The following is a 17031-nucleotide window of genomic DNA, read 5'->3' as shown; positions in this document are numbered from 1 at the left end:
TTTCAAAGCGCCGTCACAGAAATTGTGAGCATGACAGAACTCTGATTAGTTTGTTTACACATTTTATACCTCATAAAGAATACACAGATTGTGATACAATGCTTTATTTATGCTGCAAAATACATCGAGACAGCTAGAGGCAAGCTTTTGATGAACGGTTAGATTCACCAGATGTTTGATTGGTTTTTCCACCTCCATTATATGAACTTCCAAAAAATTGGCTGCTCTTGCCCCCTCCCATGCTGCCACCCCCTTAGCTTCAGACGGAGCTGGTTTTAACACCAAGCGCTTTGCACGCTAGGCAAAGGTTGCATGTGCCCACAAGTGCCTTTATTGTACAAACTGCTTCAAACTCACACACCCCTGATCTTGCACGTCATACAGCAAATAAAGGTGAGAATTACGGGTTTTAATATAGGGTACAATATTGCCATATTAAAAAAAGGTTAATTAAAAGTATACTAGAAGATAAACTATCCCTTATCATGTATTGAAATTTGAAAAGTTACGTGGTGGGGCAGGTCACTCAGTCCCCAAGGAGGGTAGCATGAGGTGGCTCAGTCTGATTTCAGGGCATTAAGTGGTGCATTAATGAAAAATCCATTTAATTGATAACTCTCTTGTTCATTGTGCATTTCCTAGAAATGTGTAGTGACTGTAGTTGAAACAGCATTAGCTAGCTTTCTCCCCAAACCTTTCCTAATGGTGTCTTGACAGTTACCACCTTTATTTTCTGTATTTTTTCCCTTCCTTTTTATCTTTCCACTTTCAGTTCACGGTTTGTGTAAGTATCTCAACCTTTTCTCTCTCTCTCTGTCTGTGTTTGAAGTTAGCGCTTCTCTTCTATTTGTGAACTTGTGCCAGTAACTTGTTGGCATGTTTCAATGGTGTTGTATTTTTTTTATTTTTTTGTTTTTTTTCCTTTGTAGGTGACATGTTGTATTAGTCGCTCCTCAGCTCTTGAAACTTAATGTGTGTCAATGATTGCAGGCCCCCAGCAGCCTGTTGGATGCCCTGGAGCAGCATTTGGCCTCCTTAGAGGGAAAGAAAGTCAAAGACTCCACAGCAGCCAGCAGGTAGGTCTGCTCCAGCTCTATTCACCTGACCTGGCTTGCTGCCATGCTGGCCTGGAACAGAGGCACATGTTTGCTTTGGCAGCCTGATAACAAGAGAGTGTAGCCCAAGAGTGTTTTTTTTTTTTTTTTTTTTAGCAAGGAAGACAATTCCACTTAAATATGTCGAATTTTAACTCACAATTCAACATTATATCTTTTTGTCTTGCAGTCAGTATTATATAAATAAATAACTGATTACAATAGTGTAAACCTACTTCACTCACATATATATGTGTACACAAGTTGTTGTTGTGGCCTCACCGAAGTTCAGTGTTAAAGTCCAGTTGTAATAGTGCTAATCTCACTGGTGTGTGACATGTATTTTTCCACAACCCTGAAATGACTCCTGGTTTGTTGCTGTGTTTTCCCTCTCTGTTGATTCAGGGCTAGCACTCTCTCCAGCGCCGTCTCCTCTCTGGCCAACACCGGCATATCTTTCACCAAAGTGGACGAGAGGGAAAAACAGGCAGCCCTGGAGGAAGAGCAGGCTCGCCTAAAAGCACTGAAAGTACATTTTTCCTCACTCACCTACATTCCTTTCAGCTTAGTGCGTTTTTAGGCCAGACCGGCAATGTCCGGCAGCACTTACTGCGTTGCCCTCCAGTGACATTTTTTTGTGCTGTGGTTTGAAGGGTGGGAGAAATTGGCTTTGGGGAAGTCTGTTGAGGAAGCCTTGACTGGGATTTTTCCCTGAATTGGCAACAATGCTCCCCCTTTGTTTCCTTGTGTTTACTTCAGCATTTGTTTGGCATGTGTTTTCCTGCATACTGAAATGTTTCAGTGGGATGTAATAACATGTCACTGGGTTTGTTTCCATTAATGCAGTCTTCCATCTCTTCCTAGAAAAGGTCTGTTCATGGGCATCAGTTGGCTATGGCAAGGTGGAGCACTCACTTAACCTTAGTCAAGGAACATATAAAGAGGGAACGGACAATATGTCATCGCTGCAGCGTTCTAAATTTGCACGGGTGTTAAACTTTGGTGCCAGTAAGATGTGGGCAGCATGGAAAATCCCTCTATAAACCACTACCATACCTCTGCTGTTTGAACTCTGAAAGGACAGAGATTCGACCATATAACAAAACACACTTGACATATTGCAGAGTGGTGTTTTTTTTTTTTTTTTTTGTTCAGTGTGCACATTAGTTGTCCTTGTTACTGATCTCAAAACATCAGGCATCAGCTGCTGAATAAAGCTTAAAGCCATCAGATAATATTAACAAAACAGTAAGGCATAAATGAAGGGGTGACAAACCCATTTAAAACAATGACACCGCACTGAAATTTTCCACACTTTGCACCAATTTTGGCTCGCATGCTACCCAATGACATGTCCCTTCCTTCTTTATACTACCTCGACTTAAGCATAAGCACCCATGTTTGACCTTATGGCTTCTGTCTTTAAAATAGCACAGCAATGGCCAAGCCAAAAAAAAAAAAAAAAACATCAGAAATCTAATTTTGAAGAGCAAAATCGCATCAGGCAAGCATTGAGACTAATGTTCCTCAAAGCCAATAGTTTGGTGTCCTGTGTCTAACAATTTATGGCACATGACTGTCTTGTCATTCGTTGCTCCACTTTGTCCTCAGAAATTTAGTCAAGTCTAAATGCGTTAGATGTTTTGGATGTGAATGATTTTAGTTGCAAGGACTTGACTGTACCGTAGTGTTTTGTGAATTAATGCACTCAAGACTGCCTGCTAGCGAGTAAAGTAAAACATTTTCCATAATCGTGGTTAAGGATTTTACTTTGCGGACTGCGATACTGAGTAGTTGGAAATATGTAAGGAGTGTTTGCTTCTCTCGTGGTGACGCTGACGTTCTGTTTGCGCTAGGAGCAGCGTCTGAAGGAGCTGCAGAAGAATCCTGCTGCAGCAACCACAGACTCCTCTCCTATCTCCACGGTGGGCGGGACCATCAACTCTGCCCCAGCCATCGACCTCTTCTCCACCCCTAGCTCCACTAACAGGTGAGACCACGGAGTGTTGCACCCAGTCAGTCATATTTTTCTGGCTTCACCAAACCACTTCATTGTTCTCATGAGCTTTTGTGCAGGTAGACAACTGGAAATCTCTGCCCACCCTCAATCATCCAGCTTTTCTGAGGGCTGAAGTAGCTTACACAACAGGTTGCTGAAAGTTAAGATCTGTGTTTTAACTTTTTTATATAAATAATGATTTAAAAAAAAAAAAACAACAATGACAAAACCGATTGTTGGAACCATAACCCTAATTTTTTGCCTCATCGCTGCCCTGTGGGGCAAACCTGTAGATACATCAATTCTTCTGTTCACTGACTGAAGCACACAGTTTCACAGTGCGGGTTTGATGCTCCCAGACAAAGAACAATTGAAGTCAATTTTAAGTTTTCAGATAACTGTTGTTCTCAAATCTCCTTATCTAAAGACTGCGTGACGAAGCGTTTTGCGCTGTCACAGCCAAAAATGTTAAGATTGTGCAATTCCAAGTGATTTGGATGGACTATTCAGGTGGCTGCTGAAAACATTTTAAAAAATGGACTCGCACAGCTCCTCTGATGTCATCGCTCCTTAAGATAAGGTGAAATTAGGACGCTGCAGCAGTAACAGTGATAGGATCAGACACAGCACAAGGAGATGGAAAACAACTGAGAATACAGCCAACGGTTAAATACAACAGTCATCTAATTATTGCCTACATGAAGAAGTAATATGGATATGAGAATATGAGGAAAACAGTGGGAATTCAAATATTGACTGATTTATTATCCTTATTAGAACATATCTGTAGGCTGATCATACTCTACGTTAACTTGGAGGAATGCAGCCTTATTTTGCTCTAATGGCAACCTTGGAACCTTGAGGAAGGACAGTTCAGTTTTGTTAATGACTGACTGATTTGTTTCTCCTTTTTGCCCTTGTCTCGCTCCTCTCTCCCTCCAGCACTTCCAAGGCAGCCAATGACCTGCTGGACCTGCAGCCGGCTTTCCAGCAGCCACTGCCTCTTTCCACCGCCAATACATGGGGAGGTGAGAGCTCCACACTTCTTGGCAACACTTCAGTCCTCACTGCCACCACATTCATTCTCTCTCTCTCTCTCTCTCTCACACTCACACACACACACCTCTCACTTACCGACCACAGTGTGAAGTTCGTTGTATGGTAGGTAATGTGCATGAGTAGACAAGAATGATTGTGGTTTACCATTTTATTATTCCAAGAAAAACATCTGTTGATACAAGACAGTAGACAAGATAAAATCTAACTTTGATGATGGAAAATATCATTCAAAACCTGTAACATAAATCTAGCAGTTTCCATCCAATTGTCAACTGTATTTTAAGAAAACTCTTGAAAAATGTGAATTAGATTTTTTTTCTGAAGCAATTTACCAGGCTTTCTGAACACAGATTGATTTGTATTAGGCAAGGTGTTGGGTTTTTTTTTTTTTTTTTTTTTGGTTCTCTTTTTCATGAGAATGTTGCCTGTATTTGCTACTATCTGAAAATGACAGCAAATGAGCCCAGTATTCAAATGGTTTTACAATTACACCTGCTTCTTTATACATGCATGGCTCGATATTTCCAGTTGCCCACTGGCCTGGAGGCATATATCTAGACCTCCTGGACAGCAGATTAACCTTTTAAGTAGTCCACTTGGGCCAATAGATTTTAATGTCCGTCACAGTCTACTAAGTCCAACATTTCTTGTAATACACTATGAAAACCATGACATCATTTTAAAAAGCAGAATATGCATTACGAGATGCTCAGTTCAGTGGATTTCGCAGTGTTTACTGCTCATACAGAGATTTTAAATTTCAAAACATAAAATCCATGGTACCATAGAAAATGAAAGCATTAACATGAGCCGTGTGGTGACTCTCTATTAGTTTATGTTCATCCCAGCTCTGGATCTCTCTTTCTCCAAATTGGTTTTATTGGTTATGTGGCGACGCTTCACAAAAGTTCCTGTCAGTGAATGCCTGTGCAGCAGTTATTTCTAATGTTATGGTCAGTTTGTGGCAGCAGGTACAATATTTCTGTCAGGTGGTAGTGGATCTATGTCTTACAGAGAAACTTCAGTGGCAAATGTATTTTTTTAAATTTATTACACAATTTAATTTTGCTTGCTCGTTATTGTTTACCTGCTTTAAAGAGCCTGTACAGATGGTTTGCTGTGAATGGCCCTCCACACTGACTCGGCCTGGATCAGTGTACCATAATATTCCTTGTCATGCTGAATTTGCCAGTACCACCATTTAGCACAGAATGAAACAATGGTTTACCTACATTTGCATGCCAAGTTTTCTTTTAGTTGAATTTTACACCCTATCGTGAGATAAAAATGTATTTCCACACACTTTGTTTGAGGACTTACCTGTGCCTAGAGAGCAATGTGCTTGCCATCTGATATATACTGTTTAGTGTATATATCAGTTATATCTTGATGGCTCTCATTGCATGACTTGTCTACATGAAAGTTATTATTCTTAGAGTAGACATTGCATTTAGTTTTTCCCCATTTAAAAGTATCAGGAGAATAAAATTGACATGCACAAATGTTTTATGTTGACGTATGATTTTCACTGCAGTCTCATATCAAAGGTATGTAAATACTGTAATCGCAGAAACAAATGAAAGGTTATCCAATCATAGCAAGATAACCACACTTGGCTGTTATGTTGTTTACTTTGTTTTGCTGTTAAGATATTATTGAATAGACTAAAAGCTTCTAGTCATTATTTTATAGTCTCAGATTAAAGCCATTTAGTCCATGGCCATCAGTTTCAAATAACTCCAATAACTTTCTTCCTCTCAGCTTTGATGGGAGGGAGAAATGTTTTTATTTTTATTTTTTATTTTTTTACACTTTTTTTTACACAGTTGAGGTAAATTTTGTGTTTCTAGTTGAGGTTTAACAAACAGATCACTTCTTAATACGATACTTGAATTTAAACCCCTGTGCGTGGATGGAGTTTACCTTGTAGAATGTGGTTGCATTCTTGGAGTTTGTCACTTAAAAGCAAGGGAAGTTTGCACAGTTTGACTTTAGTGCCTGTGTGTACACCGATTCCTTGACACAAATCCTTGGACATATCATGTTTTATTGTCTGCAGGGAAGCCTTTGGTTATCAGCCACTGCGCTAAAGGTTGTTTGCTGCTGCTGTACTCTAACCATCCTGATAATGGAGTCCTGTAACCTGTGGACTAGTTCAGTGGTTGCAGTAGAGCCGACTGTCTGGCCTGGGATTTGGGTCAATAAGAGCAGCACGACAGATGTAGGGTGCACGATATCAGCCTGTTCCTCTTATCTCTAACACTTTTTTAACTCTCTTTTCCCCCCCTCCCTGCACCAGTAACACCCCCCCCTCCCCTGCATGTCATGTCGCCCTGCATGTGTTCCTTTTAACTTTAACCTTTTCTCACCTTGCTCTCCACCATAACCTGTCTACGTTCTGTCTTCCTCTTCCTCCTTTTTTCCTTTGTCCTCCTTTTCTCTCCCTCTGCCCACCCAGATCCTTTCACCTCTGCTGCCGAGGCTGTGGAGGAATCCATTCCAAACTCAAATCCTTTCCTCACACTACCTGTTGTCGATGCTGTCCACCCGTCCACGGCGTCCTCGGACGCTGGTAGTCTATCCTCTAGGACACCCAGCCATGAAGTGTTCGGTGGGATTGTTTTGACCACGTCTTCTCTTTTCTTTTCAGTCTAAGTTTCTTTTTGTGTGTCCACAATGTGGTAGCCAGTTCCTCCATCATGCTAAATTAAAGTCAGATAAATTCATCCTGGCTCAGATGTTTCACTGCAGCTAACTTTGCAACATTGATATGATTTACACACCTGAATGCAGGTTGGCAGAGGTTAGGTATCTCTGCTCTGTATTGGTCCCTCATAGATGGAGCCTATATGAATCTATTTCCAAGCATGAGGCAAATCAGTGGAGGCTATGCTTGGTTTTTATGTTGCTGGCCAGAGCATAGTTTTTTGACACTGTTCTCACATTCATCTAAGGTTTGGCATGCTGCCCTACTCCGAATATTTGTTTCCTTACATGATAAGGCTAAGTTCCCACTGATTATTTTCTCAGCTCTTAACATTCTTTGATTTAGACTGTTTAATCTTTTATTTGCTTTCTCTCTGTTTGTATTTCAAAGGCTACACCCCTTTGTTGTACGAATGTCTATTCTTTATCAGCTGCCTTTTTTGTTTTTCCTCCAGATCATTACAATCCCTTTTTTGATTCAAGCTCTTCCCTGGCATCTGACTTTGATTCCTCAGTGCAGATAGAGCATTTTATCACAGGTACAGAAGGGGTGACCGGCTGGCTTAAAGACTCCCTCACATGACTATGTTGTGTAACATTTGTGAATTGTCCGAATTCACATTGTATTTTCTTCTGACCAGGCTTACGGTGTTAAGAAACATAACATTGTTACACAAAGTGTTCATGCTGAACGTGCCCCCTGCTGCTCTCGCTGCTCCCCAGAAGCTTCAGGGTGTGAACCTGCACTGTTTTGTTGGTAGCCACTAGTTGCAGTATGCCCTTATTAGTCTGACCTTTATTTGTTTTGGCTGTGTGATGAGTGACAGCTTTCTTCCCTTCTGTCCTGCAAATCCCAATCTGGATTTTTTTCTGTCCTAATAACCCTCTCCGCAGTTGCTCGGCTTCCTCCCGCTGCTCTGTTACTGCCGTATTTATTCTGGTCTTGTACCTTCATAATTTTCTCCCTTTCCTCCCTGTTCTCTCTCTCTTTCTCTCTCTCACTCTCTCTCTCCCTCTCTCTCTCTCTGTCTGGTTCTTTGCTTTCCTGCTGTTCTTCCTGTCTGTGTGTCAGACTCCTTCTGTGGGCCAACCCCTTACACCACCACCCCTCTCTTCCAATCTGAGCCCCCTGCTGTAGCTGGTCTATTCAGAGGTAGGTACAACGGCTGCTAGAAACCAAGGTTCAGCCATGAAATCCACCATAATTTACAAAAAAAAACCCTCTCCGGTGGCATCACTGTCACATACTGAAAAGATACCGTCTATTTAGCGATGAGAGCTTTACCCATTTTTGTTTTCACAGATTAGTTTTCAAATGTATCAACCGTCGAGCCCCAGATAAATATACATACAAGAAAAACAAGACAGGAACAGAGTAACTAGGAACATGGTGAATGGCAGCTGCAAAATACAGGAACTGTAAATTTAAATCTCGACAATCAACTTTCTCCATAAAGGGTTGTCAACTTTGGAACATATGACATCTGAAATCTGAGGTGAATTCCAGATTGCAGATATATATATATATATATATTTTTTTTTTTTTACAACAAAGGTTGAGTGCTGATTAAAAACAAACCAGAGCTGTTCCCGTTTGTTGCCAGCTGGACTCTAATTTGTTACTTTTTTTTTCCCCCTCTTCTCTATTTGACAGTGTATTTCGTTAATATGCATTTGAATTCATTCATTACCATATCTGTAGTGTATTGTGATTTCTTTATTATTATTTAATCTGTACTTTTTATTATGCTGGACATGTAAAAGCCCAACGAAGGGCAAGAGGTGGAAATTAACAGTAGCTATAAATTATTTTTACTCAAACTATGTTAAATTGCGTTGTTCCTATAAAACAAATGCATTTATACTTAGAATTTGGCGTTTAGTGGCATATTTTTATTGTTCCTGATAACCGACCAAATGTAGATAGTGTTGTGTCACATTGAGATATTTGTAGTAGAGTGTGTCATGTCAAAGTGTCATGTCTGAACAGTAATCCGCTCTAATGTTTTTTGTGTCAGTGAGTCACAGAGTGCAAAGGCTTCTGTAGAAGATCGTGGATTGTGTAGCGGAGAAAGTGTTTTTTCTGTAGTCTTCCTTAAAGAGAACAGCTGGTGTGGTGTTTGTGCCAACCCAAACACACAACACATGGCATCGTCATTGTCCACGGAGGTATTCGGCAGCTCAGTCGCGTCAAATCCAACACACAGCGACTGTACTTTTCTCAGTGCAAAGACATGTGATGGCTTCCTTTATGGGCAGCACTCGTCCAAGCCATCTGAACTGCTAACACAGCTTGGAAGTGTTTTTTTTTTTTTTTTTTAAGATGGGCAACTTAAGTGAGCTGCTTTGTAAGAGCATAATATCCTCAAGTTTGACTAGAGGTGATGGTGTGGTTTGGTGCAAAGTGTTTGGAGATATGAACAAAGTCAAATACCACAATATCTTTGACCAAATACCTAAATATTTATATTGTGGGGATTTAATATATCAAGGACTACTGGTGCTTTTTTTAAACACAAGATTTTTTTTGACAAACAATCATTAGTAATGTGGAATTGATAACAGACCAGCTAAAACAGTCTAGTAAGTTCAGAAAATTGCATCCCTTTACATTAATGCAGCCTTTAAAGCCCAGAAAATACAACACTTTTGCCTTATCACAATATTATGATATCCAGAATCCCAGGCAATATCAAGTCTCATATCACGATATTGATAAAATATCGATTTATCATCCAGTCCTCATGCAAAGGAATTTGCTCTAAACTACACCTTCACCTTCACTGGAGTACTTACGAGCGACCATCTAACCACAAACAGATGGAAAAGTTTTATTATCGCATCCCCACATAACTGGTTCAGCTATGCAGTTGTTTAAAGGTAAACCTCCAAATACAATCCATTTTTTTGTTTGTTCATTTTTTTTTTCAGACATGTTATTGAGTTGCATAGATTAGACAGTATGGACAATTGTAATATGGAAATTGTGGTTGTGATGCATTAGTTCTGCTTTTTGCCTCATCAGGGTTTTCAGCCTCCCCGACGCCCCAGCAGCCACAGAACCCCCGAGGCCTTAATGTCGACTTTGACTCTGTGTTTGGCAACAACACAAACGCCAACAATCTGGACTCTGCGGGTAAGTATCATGCTCCCCTGTGTCTGCTTACATGCAGTCTCACACACACACACACACACCCTCCTGACGAGCGCTTCCCACTCCCTTTTTGGAGCCAGCTGGCCTCATGTACTCTGCTGCCACCTAAAGGTCCGGGGGACAAATCGCATGCTCATGGGATTGTCTCTGGGCTATGGAAAATCGGAGTGCTGGACTTTGATCTGTTTAATTGTGTGTGGCTGAAATGAACCATGAATGCTTTTAACACATTCTAAAAGGAGCATTCATGCCCGAGCAGACTGTAAAGGTGGATCTCTCAAATATGGCACGAGGCTCTACGTCTCCTGGGTTCAAGACACTCGCCGATGAGGTGGACTTTGAGTGTTAGGTGGCTCTTTGTTGAGGCGGTTATCATCTGGGCAAACAAATGACGACGCATTTCAGTCATGACTGCTTTTATTAGGGGAAATTTTTGGAAGCCAGCTCATCAGCAGGACTGTCGCCAGTATTTAAAAAAAAAAAAAAAAAAGTGGTGAAGACCATCTGAGCTCTCTTGTCATTTCACAATGCTTACTATATCCTTACCAATAGTTCATACCAGCCTGTAGCATTTTGTTTTGCTATTTTCTTGTAAATTCCAACCTTTTGTTGCGATTCTACATGCAAAGAACAACCTGTGCTAGTTAAGGTTTTTTATTGGCCTCAGGACAGTGGTGGGGTAACAAAACACTACAGCAGGTGATTTAGTGCCTCCACCCTGGTCGGAGGTGTGTTAATCAGTGAAATCACCTGCTGTAATGTTTGCTTGGAATGAAAACCCGCAGCCTCTATGGTACATTACTACCTCAGATGGTGCAGAACAAAGCCAAATCTCTGGCATTATAAAGATGGTTTATTTTCCCCTGATTTCATCATGTTGTTCTGTCTGTCCTCCTGCGTAAACCACAATTGTTCACTGTTTCAGTCCATTCACCAGTCCGAATTTTAGTTTCTCAGGTTGGTTCAGTTCATCAAAGTGCAACCGTGTGTCTAAAATCAGTTTTTAATGTATGACACCATGTTTCCATCATTCTAGAAACATATGTGGTCGGTGTTGCACAGCATGGTTTATTCAGAGGAAATGGCTCCCATTTGCATTTCCATTCTGATCAGCTTGTGTTTTTATTAGCTGTTCGTCAGTAGTTGTTTTTCCTGAAATAATTACTGTGAGTATCTGACATAATAAGCAGCAGCACTGTCACTATTAACGTGGAGAAATTTGAAATGTATTTTGTAAGTTTTATAGTTGATAGCTTGGAAGTCATTCCCACGCTGTTTGAAAGTTGATTGATGAAACTCAGGTTGAAATGACCAAATTTAAAGTCAGTGCGAGCCACTGGATTAAAAAAATCTTGATGTCATCCCTTAAAGTGTTGTTATTCCACTTAATTTTGGGCGCAAAATTACTTATTTATATCTGTCTATCTGTATATATACATACATAATATAAATTATACATGTACATGTGTATATGCATATCTATATAAAAATCTATCTATATCTATCTATATCTATATCTATATCTATCTATCTGTCTATCTATCTATATCTATATATATATAGATATAGATAGATATAGATATAGATAGATATATAGATAGATAGATAGATAGATATAGATATATATATACACATCTAGATATATATTTTTACATTTTCTAAAATATTATTTTAAGCATATCACAGAAGGATGTCATTCATACAATAAGCTTTCCGTAATGTATTCATGCTTTTGTCACCTGATCAAAACATTGAGTGTTTTCAGCATGTACAGGAGCAACGAATGAAGATGCTTCTGTGTGTGTGTTTCCTGTGGGTGTAGAAACTATACAAATTGATTCAGACTTTATTTATTATTGGATAATTACTTTAAGTTGCAATGGGTGCTCAAAGTCAGCATTAAATTTGGGCTTGTAATAATCAGTTTGAGATATAATTAAAAATGAGTATTTATAATTTTTTAAATTATTTTTAAGTTTTAATCATGTGAATGTGGGGTGGTCTGACAGTTGTTTTTTTAATGCAAATGAGACTTTTAATGCAAATGAAATATACCATCGTTTCCTGTCCCATCGCTTCCACAGAGGAAGCGATGGGATTTATGGTAAATGTGGTCTTAATCATGAAACACACTAACATAGAGGCTACTGGTCTTAACGTTTGTTTACAAAGATTATACCAAGGTTAATTTGACAATATGTAGATGCTTAAAGATGCAGCGTGTAGCACCTTTTAATTTCTAACACACACATTAACAGTTGTTTCTACACCCTGAGTGTTTCACTGGGTTTTGGGGCTGCTTTTTTTGCTCACTATCTCACAACATTTTTTTTCTCTCCTCCCTGTGCTGGGGTTAAACACACTCCCTGTGGCCTTGGCTTTTTGCATGGCATATGCATGACTGGGTGAGTTGACTTGACACACACTCCTCTCACACAGTCTCAGCTTGATCAGTTTTCTTTGAGCCCTGCTTCCTGCCTCATCCACGCTCAACATCTTCTCCGTGTCTGTCCGTCTCTGTGTGTTTGTGTGCATTTTGTGTTTTCTTGTGTTTTGTTGGTGTTTATTGTCCGTTGTGTTGCGTCTTCACCTTTTCTGGCCCCCCGCCCCGAATTTTTGTCCCTCTTCCCTTTCCTTCCCTCCCCTTTGTCGTGCCCCCTTTTTATTAAGACGATGTTTTAGGTGGCATACTCAAACCCACAGTGGCCAACTCACCCAATCAGGGCCTGCCCCTCAGCTCCCAACAGCCCAGCAAGCTCGTGTCCGATGACCTGGACTCCTCATTGGCCAATCTTGTCGGCAGTAAGTGCCACTCAGTGACATAAACAAACACCATCTATTTACACAGTGTAACTTCTTGTGATATAAGCAGATCGATTAGATTAAATAATAGGATGCACCAATGGAAATGGTAAAAAAAACCAAAACAAAACGCGGGGATCTAAGAACACGGGGAACATAAGCAAGTAACATTAAAATGCTAGAATATATTCGAGGTGTACAAATAAAGTATAAAAATATATGAATTAGAGCATGTTATGTGTGGAAAAGAACAGTAGTAGAACATACTGAGGAAAAGAAAATGAATGGAAAATATGCAAAAAAAAAAAAAGAAAGTGTGGAAATAGAAATGTCAACATTGTGTGCAGAATAACAAATAAGAAAATGTGAGAATATGAAGGGAAATTGTACATATACATTGTGACATTGTGTATTTCCAATTTACAGTTGGTTGTCTAATTTAAATTTTATGTTGTTTGGCTGTGCATTCATTATTTTGCTTGTGTCTCCGCTAGATTTGGGAATTAGCAACGGCACAACAAAGAAGTAAGTGTTATCCAGATATTGTTAAATTTGTGACTTCACCCTGGTGGTGCCACATGCTTAAAAAATGACTGACATGGTTGCTCGACTTGTGCAGTGATCTTCACTGGAGTCAGCCTGGTGAAAAGAAGCTGACAGGTGGAACTAACTGGCAACCCAAGACTGCTCCCTCCACCACCTGGAACCCTGCAACCATGGTAGGACCACATGTAACAGCTTATCACGTGTAACCCTCAACCAGCAAAACATCCCAGAACGCAGGTTCACCCTGTGTAGCAGTGATTCTTCAACACACATCAGTGAGTCTTGGGAGTGTGCAGGTTTTCAATCCAGCCAAAGACTACAGCAGCTGATTTCACAGATGGGCCAGAGGGAAGGAGCTAATCGGTGCCATGAGCTGGTTCAGGGCTAGGCGATGCTGTCAAAATCAAATATCACAATATTTATGACAGAATACCCCAATATTGATACTGATGTATTTTGTGTTGATGATATTGGAGAAATGTACATATTTTGTGAAAAATATGTACATTCGTGATTTTTGAACAGTCACTCCTAATGTGGATATGGTAACCAAGCAGGTAAAGGCATATATTAGAACAGAACAGAAAACCACACCCTTACTGTAATGCAGCATTTTAAAACAAGGGGGAAAAAAACTCTTCATATTACAGTATCATAATATCCAAACTTACAGACAATATCTAGTCTTACTGATTCTGTAGTGATTAAGTTGGAATAAAAACCTGCATACACACGGCATTAATGGAATGTGGTTGAGAATCACTGGTTTATTTCACTTTAAATCATAATTCCAGTGCACCCTTCTACATTTTCTCAGCCAGTGGCCATTAAATGTCATACTGGGCTAGTGGGGAAAAAAATTCCAACTCGCCACATATTGCTGGAATTGGTTTGAAAATGTCATCTAAGTGCAGTTGGATCTCATGTCCCAAGTCATTTTGCATTTTACCCATTGTCTGTTGACATTAACATAACAATGTTTATTTGTTCCAAATGACTCCTCTGATATTTGTGTCTGTTGCATTGTGTAATCGTTCTCCGGGGCCAAACATACAGAACAGCATGCATTTCCCACAATACGTAAGTCCATGTCTACTGTATATACGTTTGAAGCGTTTCCCTGCTCTCTGACCCAAACGCTGGCATGCACTGGTTGATATTAACCTCTTCACCCACATCGGCACCACTGTGTCCGAAGGCCACGCCCCCGCTACCAGCCACACTTCACTGTCCGGGCTGCGTTAACACTGCAGTCACAGCATGACGAGACGGGGGCTCAAACAGCTCCCCGGCTCCCTGTCTGGGCGACCTGGCCACATGCGGAGGAGCTCTCCAAGGCATGGGGCAGGTTGTAAGCAACAGGCAGGGCGGCTCAGCGCAGGCTTGTTGAGAGCTGCTGTCTTACAGCTCTTTACCCAGGTTGCCATAAATCAAAACATGGCTCTCTGTCTTGCCATTTGCCAAGAAACGCCCAGTCCAGCTTTCCCCAGCTATTTCCTCTCATGCTGAAGTGCCAGTGCAAGGTGTTGAGTGATTGTGGGGACCAAAGGGTTTTTGCTGGATGGCCTTTGATTTTTCCTGAATTGCCTACTTTGAGTGCTCTCTTGGTTGTTGAATGTCCTTTACTCTGTTACTGGTGTCGTAACAGTCACAACCTCATCTCTGCTTAGGACTGCCTATTTCAACATTTGTTTAACCCAGAACAAATATTAAAAACCCGTACCAATGTTTTTTGCATGTCATAATCCTTTACATTGCATACATTACTACTAACTTTTTTCCGAAGCATACCATACGTTTAAGATGTTTAATATTTACTTCATTTTTTTTTTTTTTTTTTTTTTTTTATTAAACCACTTCCTGCTTTAGAGGTCACAGTCCTTTGAATCAAGTTTGTAAAATAATTTTTAAAGTGAGTATTTTCTAACAGAGACATTCACTAAATACTTGGAAGTTAACCAAACTAACTGCTAATTATTAACTTTATAAAGAACGAAGGAGCCAAATCACGATGCTCATGTTTTCAGGACATTTTTTTTCCCCAAGCATATAACACGTGAATTCAGTGTTGTGTGGCAGTGACTTTGAAGCCCCAGATGTTGTAGTTTTCCATCGGCATAAGAAGAGGCTTTTCAAATCAGTGTGTGCACTAAACTGAATTCCCTCAGGGCACTAAAGTGACTTTGGCAAATACAAACCTGGGCAGGATGTTCACTGTTGATGGATTATCTGTCTCAAGCATGTTGAAGTCTCTGCAAACTGATTTTCACACTAAACTGGAATGAACAGAAAATAATGTTTGTCTGAAAGGTAGGAAAAATGCATTCAAACATTTAAAACAGTATGGTTTGCTTTGGAAAATGATCAGTAGTAATAAAAAAATAAATGTCAATTGTACTAAATGACCTAAAACATGCAATAAAACTGGAATAGTCCCTTTTTAATTGTTGTTAGCATAATTGTTGATGAACTCATCAAGAGTATGAGCTATGACTTGCTTTCCATGATTTCATGTCATCATGAAGGTTCTAGTTATCTCGATTCTGTGATAATGGGTCACATCATTGTAATTCCAGTTACTACAGGACCAGATAGTAGGGATAATTGACTGAAATAACATATTTACAGGGATTTTGGTTAGTCCGAGTAAATATGCGAATATGAACAAGTTTCTCAAGACCTACAGAGCTGATTGTGCTTCTCACAATGCTGTGGACTTTAATCTGGCTGAAGACTTTGTTGCATGTCATTCCTTCTTTCTCTCCTCTTTTCTGTCTTTTAATTTTGGATTTATTCATGTTTAGTTTAAGGTCTGTTTTGTTTTTGTTTTTCCAGTTGCCAGAGTAAATATAAGATGTCCTCTGACTTCAGTTTAAATGTCTGGAAAGAGTCTCTGAAAATAAAGGAGCAGTTGAGCAGCTTACTAAGACTCTCTCTGCTTGTGAACTTGCAGAGAGCGAGCAAATGAGAATTATTAATGATGCATCCGAATTGTCAAATGATGATCAAAAGCTGATGAGTCTCCTCTGCTGATAAGGCCAGTGTCGTACAATGCCAGGAAGCGTTCACCTCGAGGAAGCCGATACACGACATTACAGCAGATTCATCACTCATAGTTCCCCATTAAAGGATAATGGCTAAAGCCATGCAAACACAAGTCTTATCGTCTAATTATTTATTATCTCAGAAACGCTGAGTGAGCCATCCCTCGAACAAACCAAACATTGTCAGTGAGGAGGAATTCAGAAGGAGCGCTCTCGATGCAGTGAAACAAGTGCAGCCTGTGATGAAAGCCACAATTTTTGGCACTACCGTCACGTCTGACTCACTTGTGCCTCCCTCGCCAATGACTGAATAGTTAATGAAACGTATCCTTCCCAAGAGGGCTGGGAGTGAGACAAATCTGGGTTTGTTATCACTGCAGGGGCTGTTGGAGAAGCAAGTAGTGCTCACAGAAAGAAAGCCTCCTCTCTCTCCGTCTCATCTCGCTACTTGGAGGTCTGCACCTGCCAGTAATGGTTTCTCCCTCCAGGACTCACACAGTCTCTTTATCCCTACGTTCACCTCTCTCTCATCTAGGGTTGGACCGATACATGGGGACGATGTTGGCCTTTTATTAAAACTCTGCTAACGGTTAGCCAGTGAGGTCTACCTCTGGCATTGCACAGTTT

The 17031-nt window shown here is 40.2% G+C and overlaps 1 protein-coding gene across 9 annotated transcripts in view; it reads left to right on the top strand.

The window, feature by feature from the left end:
• The window catches only part of picalma (phosphatidylinositol binding clathrin assembly protein a), a 43028-nt gene that overhangs the window by 21996 nt on the left and 4001 nt on the right, over positions 1-17031 (top strand). The window contains exons 10-20 of one of the 9 annotated variants that reach the window (XM_030068243.1): positions 991-1076; positions 1500-1623; positions 2951-3084; positions 4036-4121; positions 6611-6763; positions 7314-7397; positions 7931-8011; positions 9884-9994; positions 12683-12814; positions 13309-13339; positions 13434-13533. In XM_030068243.1, the coding sequence (XP_029924103.1) occupies positions 991-1076; positions 1500-1623; positions 2951-3084; positions 4036-4121; positions 6611-6763; positions 7314-7397; positions 7931-8011; positions 9884-9994; positions 12683-12814; positions 13309-13339; positions 13434-13533 (1122 nt within the window). Of the gene's footprint in view, positions 1-772; positions 785-990; positions 1077-1499; positions 1624-2950; positions 3085-4035; positions 4122-6610; positions 6764-7313; positions 7398-7930; positions 8012-9883; positions 9995-12682; positions 12815-13308; positions 13340-13433; positions 13534-14416; positions 14441-17031 lie in introns of all 9 variants that reach the window. The other 8 variants (XM_030068235.1, XM_030068240.1, XM_030068238.1 and 5 more) reach the window with 8 other exon arrangements.

Source organism: Myripristis murdjan, chromosome 14, assembly GCF_902150065.1.
Source record: "Myripristis murdjan chromosome 14, fMyrMur1.1, whole genome shotgun sequence".
Taxonomy (NCBI): domain Eukaryota; kingdom Metazoa; phylum Chordata; class Actinopteri; order Holocentriformes; family Holocentridae; genus Myripristis; species Myripristis murdjan.
The sequence above is the reverse complement of the archived record's forward strand: the minus strand, read 5'-3'. Positions and strand labels throughout refer to the sequence as shown.